General features: G+C 35.1%; 1 protein-coding gene across 1 annotated transcript in view; it reads left to right on the forward strand.

The window, feature by feature from the left end:
• Positions 1–5,449: 5,449 nt before the first annotated feature.
• Positions 5,450–7,109, forward strand: part of LOC107145679 (NXPE family member 4-like) — a gene marked incomplete at its 3' end in the record, with an annotated part of 10,769 nt that continues 9,109 nt past the window's right edge. Inside the window, exon 1 of the mRNA XM_015489667.1 lies at positions 5,450–5,698. Coding sequence (XP_015345153.1) covers positions 5,450–5,698 — 249 coding nt within the window. The remainder of the gene's footprint in view (positions 5,699–7,109) is intronic.

Below are 7,109 nucleotides of genomic sequence, written 5' to 3' on the forward strand. Positions count from 1 at the left end.
TATTTTTGGCATTTTTAAATTTTTTTAAATTTTAATTTGTTACATATGACAACAGAATGCATTAGAATTCATATTACACATACAGAGCACAATTTTCATATCTCTGGTTGTACACAATGTAGAGTCACATCTTTCATGTCTTCAAACATGTACATAGGGTAATGATGACCATCAAATTCCATCATCTTTCCTTCCCCCTATGTCCCTTCCCTTCCCCTCCCTTTCCTTTTCTCCTTTGCCTTGTCTACAGGTCATTTAATCGTCCCATCTGGCCCTCCACAGCACATTATGAATCAGCATCCTTCAATCAGAGAAATCATTCAGCATTTGGTTGTTTGGGATTGGCTAATTTCACTTAGCATTATCTTCTCTAACTCCATCCATTTACCTGCAAATGCCATGATTTTATTCTCTTTTAATGCTGAATACTATTCCATTGTGTATATATACCATATTTTCTTTAGCCATTCATCTACTGAAGGGCATCTAGGTTAGTTCCACAGTTTAGCTATTGTGAATTGTGCTGCTATAAACATTGCCATGGATATGTCTCTGTAGGATGCTGTTTTTTAGTCCTTTGGGTATAGACGAAGGAGTAGGATATCTGGGTCAAATGGTAGATCTATCCCCAGTTTTCCAAGGATTCTCCATACTGCTTTCCATATAGGCAGCACCAATTTGTAGTCCCACCAAAAATGTATGAGTGTACCTTTTTCCCCACATCGTTGCCAACACTTATTGTTGTTTGTATTCTTAATAGCTGCCATTTTGACTGGAGTGAGATGAAATCTTAAAGTAGTTTTGATTTGCATTTCTCTAATTGCTAGAGATGTTGAACATTTTTTCATATATTTGTTGATTGTATATCCTCTTCTGAGAAGTGTCTGTTCAGTTCCTTGGCCCATTTACTGATTGGGTGTGTGTGTGTGTGTGTGTGTGTGTGTTTAGCTTTTTGAGTTCTTTCTATATCCTAGAAATTAGTGCTCTATCTGATGTGCAAGTAGTCAAAATTTGCTCCCAAGATGTAGGCTCTCTATTCACCTCACTAATTGTTTCTTTTGCTGAGAAGAAACTTTTTAGTTTGAATCCATCCCATTTCTTGATTTGTGGTTTTAATTCTTGCACTATAGGAGTCTTATTAAGGAAGTTGGGGACTAATCTGATATGATGGATATTTGGGCCTACTTTTTCTTCTGACGCAGTATCTCTGGCTTAATTCCTAGGTCCTTGATCCACTTTGGGTTTTGTGCATGGTGAGAGATAGGGGTTTAATTTCATTTTGTTGCATATGGATTTCCATTTTCCCCAGCATCATTTGTTAAGAAGGCTATCTTTTTTCCAATGTATATTTTTGGTGCCTTTGTCAAATACAAGATAACTGTAATTATGTGGGTTAGTCTCTATGTCCTCTATTCAGTACCATTAGTCTACAGGTCTATTTTGGTGCAAATACCATCCTGTTTTTGTTACTGTTGCTCTGTAGTATAGTTTAAGATCTGGTATAGAGATGCTTCATTCTTCTTACTAGGAATTGCTTTAGTTATTCTGGGTCTCTTGTTTTTTGAGATGAATTTCATGACTGCTTTTTCTTTCTATAAGGAATGCCATTGGGATTTTGATCAGAATTGCATTAAATCTGTATAGAGCTTTTGGTAGTATGGTCATTTTGATAATATCAGTTCTGCCTATCCAAGAACAAGGTAGATCTTTCCATCTTCTAAGGTCTTCTTTAATTTCTTTCTTTAGCATTCTGTAGCTTTCATTGTAGAGGTCTTTCACTTCTTTCATTGATTCCCAAGTATTTTTTTTGATGCTATTGTAAATGGGGTAGTTTTCCTCGATTACATTTCAGAGAATTTATCACTGATGTACAAAAATGCCTTGAATTTATGGGTGTTGATTTTGTATCCTGTTCCCTTGCTGAATTCACTTACTAGTTCTAGAAATTTTCTGGTGGAATTTTTTGGATCTTCTAGGTATAGAATCATATTGTCAGCATATAGTGCTAATTTGAGTTCTTCTTTACCTATCCATATCCCTTTAGTTTCTTTCATCTGTCTAATTGCTCTGGCCAGTGTTTCAAAACTATGATAAATAGAAGTGGTGAAAGAGGGCACCCTGTCTTGTTCAAGTTTTTAGAGGAAATGGTTTTAATTTTCCCTCCATTTAAAATTATGTGGGCCTGGGGCTTAGCATAGATATCTTTTACAATGTTGAGATATGTTCTTATTTTCCCTATTTTTTGTAGTGTTTTGAACATAATGGGGTGCCGTATTTTGTCAAATGCTTTTTCTGGATCTATTGAGATAATCATATGGCTCTTATCTTAAAGTCTATTGATGTGATGAATTACATTAATTGATTTCCATGTGTTGAACCAATCTTGCATCCCTGAGATGAAAGCCACTTGATCGTGGTGCACTGTCTTTTTGATATGGTTTTGTATTCAATTTACCAGAATTTTATTGAGAATTTTTGCATCTATGTTCATTAGAGATATTGGTCTGAAGTTTTCTTTTTTTGATCTGTCTTTGCCTGGTTTTGGAATCAGGGTGATATTGGCCTCATAGAATGAGTTTGGAAATGCTCCCTCTTTTTCTATTTCCTGAAATAAATTAAAGAGTATTAATAGTAATTCTTCTTGAACCATCTTGTAGAACTCAGCTGTATATCCATCCAGTCCTGGCCTTTTTTTTTTTTTTTTTTTGGTTGGTAGGCTTCTGATGGCATCTTCTATTTCATTGCTTGAAATTGGTCTGTTTAAATTGTGTATATCATCCTGATTCAATTTGGGCAAATTATATGACTCTAGAAATTTGTGGATGCCTTTGATAGTTTCTATTTTATTGGAGTACAAGTTTTCAAAATAATTTCTAATTATCTTCTGTATTTCTGTACTGTCTGTTGTGATATTTCAATTTTCATCACGTATGTTAGTGATTTGAGTTTTCCCTCTCCTTCTCTTCGTTAGCATGGCTAAGGGTCTGTCAATTTTATTTATTTTCTCAAAAACAAACTTTTTGTTCTGTCAAGTTTTTCAATTGTTTCTTTTGTTCTAATTTCATTGAGTTTAGCTCTGATTTTAATTATTTCCTTTCTTTTAGTGCTTTTGGTGTTGATTTGTTCTTCTTTCTCTAGGACTTTGAGATGTAATGTTAAGTCACAAATTTGTTGACTTTTTCTTCTTGTAAGGAATTAACTCCATGCAATGAATTTTTTCTCTTAGAACTGCTTTCATAGTGTCTTGGGGATTTCAATATGCTGTATCTGTGTTTTCATTCACCTCTAAAAATTTTTTTAATCTCCTCCTTGATGTCTTTTGGAAACCATTGTTCATTCAGTAGCAGAGTATTTAGTCCCCAGGTGTTGGAGTAGCTTTTACTTCTTATTTTATCATTGACTTCTAATCTCTTTCCACTATGATCTTTTAGAATACAGGGTAGTATATCTACTTCTTTATATTTGCTAAGAGTTGCTGTGTGGCATTTTAGAGAAGGATCCATGTGCTCTGAGAAGAAAGTGTACTCTCTCATCGAAGGATGAAATATTCTATATATGTCAGATGTCAGTTTCTTCAGATTTTGTTAGGAATATATATTCAGTGGTGAAAGAGGTGTGTTAAAGTCACCCAAAATTTTTGTGTTTTTGTTACATTTAAGTCTTGAACTTGAGAAGAGTTTATTCAATGAACATAGATGCTCCATTGTTTGGAGGCAGCATATTGTTGGGGCTTTTTGTGTGGGGGGAAGGATTCAATCTGCTAGTTTATGTCTTTTGATTGGTGAGTTTAGGCCATTAACATTCAGGGTTATTATTGAGACATGATTTGTATTCCCATCCATTTTTGTTTATTTTTGGTATTTAACTTGGTTTCTCCTCTGATTATTTTCTCCTTTAGTGCAATACCTCCCTGTGCTGATTTTCATCATTGTTTTTCATTTCCTCTTTGTGGAATATTTTGCCTAGGATGTTCGGTAGTGCAGGCTTTCTAGTTGTAAATTCTTTTAATTTTTGTTTATCATGGAAAGTTTTTATTTCATCATCAAATCTAAAGCTTAGAGGCTGGGGATGTGGCTCAAGCGGTAGCACGCTCGCCTGGCATGCGTGCATACTGGGTTTGATCCTCAGCACCACATACAAACAAAGATGATGTGTCCGCTGAGAACTAAAAAATAAATATTAAAAAATTCTCTCTATATCTATCATCTATCTATCTATCTATCTATCTATCTATCTATCTATCTATCTATCTCTCCCACTCTCTCTTAAAAAATCTAAAGCTTAGTTTTGCTGGATATAAGATTCTTGGTTGGCTTCCATCTCCTTTCAGAGATTGGTATATGCTGTTCCATGATCTCCTGGCTTTGAGGGTCTGGGTTGAAAAATCTGCTTAGGTACAAATTTGTTTTCCTCTATATGTGATCTGATTCCTCTCTCTTGAAACTTTTAATATTCTATCCTTATTCTATATGCTAGGCATTTTCATTGTAATGTGCCTTGGTGTTGATCTGTTGTAATTTTGTGTCCTGCAAGCCTCTTGTATTTGGTTTTCCAATTCATTCTTCATGCTTGGGAAATTTTCTATTATCTCATTGAAGATATTGTGCATTTCTTTGGTTTGAAACTCTGTGCTTTCTTCTATCCCAATAACTCTAAGATATGGTCTTTTGATGCTGTCCCATAATTCTTGGATGTTCTGTTCATGGTTTCTTACTGTCTTCACTGTGTGATCAACTTTATTTTCTAAATAGTATACTTGTCTTCATTATCTGATATTCTTTCTTCCAAGTGACCTAGTCTGTTGGTTGTGCTTTCTATTTAGTTTTTTATTTGGTTTATTGTTTCCTTCATTTCAAGGATTTCTGACATTTTTTCAGAGTCTCTATCTCTTTCTTGAAGTAATCTTTTGCTACCTATATTTGCTCTCTTATCTCTTTGTTGGAGTGATCAATTTTTGCCTGTATTTGCTCATTTAGGTAATTCTTTAATTCACAGATAATTTTATTATAAACCTTCTGAACTCCTTCTCTGACATTTCATCAACTTTGCTGTCCATAGGTTCTGATATTATACTATCCTGGTTTGTTTGGGGTGCTATCCTCTCTTGGGTTTGTTTTTTTTATGTTGTCTGTGTGTCTTCCTTTCTTGCAGTGTGGATCTGAGATATTATTTTTTCTTAACCTATGTTCTTGTAGTACCCATGCAGATTGTCTGTATCTCACCTTGATGTTGGGCTTTTAGACCCTGCTCATGGCCCTCAATGTATGCTACTACAACTAAAGGTGGTGGTGGCAATAGCCAAGGTAACTCGAGATAATAGTGGAAATGTCCCAAGATGGATGCAATGTCTTACAGAGATGGGACTGAAAGGGTGGGCTTTGGGATGCCTGCTCTGAGATGCAGCTGCTTCTAGGTCCTGTCTGTTGTCAAAAGACAGGGGCTTTTTGACATGGGAAAGGCTATGGTGAGGTCTGCAGTGTCCCAAGATGGAAGTGGGTTAGGCTTCGGCTCCCAGGTGTGGGGGAATGAACTCAGACCTACACCGGGCCTGGGTCCCATGTATGTAGGTGTGGGCAGAACATCTGGGCCAGACCTGAGCTCCCCTGGTGGTCTGCTGGTTGGAAGAGGCAGTCCTGTGCTGGAGCCTGAGCTCCAGTGGGTGTCTGCAGCTGATAGGATAGACTGGGGCCTACTGTATGTAATTTTCTTTATTCTGGTGTCTTTATATGTCTTTGATTTCAGTGTAAGGATGGCCTCATGAAAAGAATTTAAAAGTATTCTCTCCAATTTTTTGGAATACCTTGAGACAGATTGATATTAGTTCTTCTTTAGATGTTTGCTAGAATTTAACAGTGAAGTCTTCACATCCTGAGCTTTTCTTTGATGTGAGACTTTTTAATAGTGATTCAATCTTTTTAGTCATTATTGGTCCATTTGTGTCTTTTATTTCTTCATGATTCGGTCTTGGTAAATGTTATGTGTATAGGAAATTATCCATCTCTTCTAGGCTATCCAGTTTGCTGGCATGTAGTTGTTCATGGTGGTCTTTTATGATCTTTGAATTTCTGTGCTATCAGCTGTAATGTATACATTCTCATTTCTGAATTTTTTAATTTAGACCTTCACCCTTATTTTTTCTAGTCTACCTAATAGTTTGTATTTTTTTTAAAAAAAATCACTTAGTTTTAGTGATCATTTCTATTGGCTCTCTATTCTCTATTTTATTTTTGTGCTCTGATCTTTATTGTGTCCTTCTTCTTATAACTTTGACTAAATCTGTTCTTCTTTTTCTAGTTCCTTGAAGTTTCAACATTAGGTTTGTTATTTGATGTGTTTATTGCTATAAAATTCCTGATTAGAATTGTTTTTTCTGCATCCCTAAGTTTTGATATACTATGGTATGGGTACATTGTGATTTGTCTCAAAATATTTTTTTAATTTATTTTTTCCCCCTGTGGTGCTAGGGATTGAATCCAGGACCTTGCACATGCTAAGCAGATGCTCTACCACTGAGTTAAGTCCATCCCTTACTCTTTTTTTTATTTCTTTTTTGACCTATTTGTTGCTCATGAACATATATTTAATTTTCTTGTATTTGTATATTTTCTGAATTCTTTCTGTTATTGATTTCTAGTTTTATAACATTGTGGTGGAAAAGATACTTGATATAATTTTAATCTTAAGATTTGTTATGTGACCTAACATGATCTAGCAGGTAGAATATTCTGAGTGCACCTAAGAGGAGTGTGTATTCTGCTGCCATATCTTGGAATATTTCATATATGTTTATTAATTCCATTTAGTCTGAAGTGCAGTGTTTTGGTTTGGGGTTTGTGGTGCTGAATATGGGACCCAGGGCCTCACACATGCTAGGCAAGTGCCAGAACTTCAACTGTGAGCTACATCCCCAGCCCAGCTAAAATATAATTATGATGTCTCCTTACTGATTTTCTGTCCAGATGATCTATTCATAGCTGAAAATGAGTATTAAATTGTCCCGTATTATTATTATATTATACTTTATCTCTTTCAGATCTATGAATATCTGTTTTATATATTGATCTGCTTCAATGTTGGATGGAGATTATATATATATATATATATATATA

The sequence above is a fragment of the Marmota marmota genome, unplaced genomic scaffold (genome assembly GCF_001458135.2).
Source record: "Marmota marmota marmota unplaced genomic scaffold, marMar, whole genome shotgun sequence".
Taxonomy (NCBI): Eukaryota; Metazoa; Chordata; class Mammalia; order Rodentia; family Sciuridae; genus Marmota; species Marmota marmota.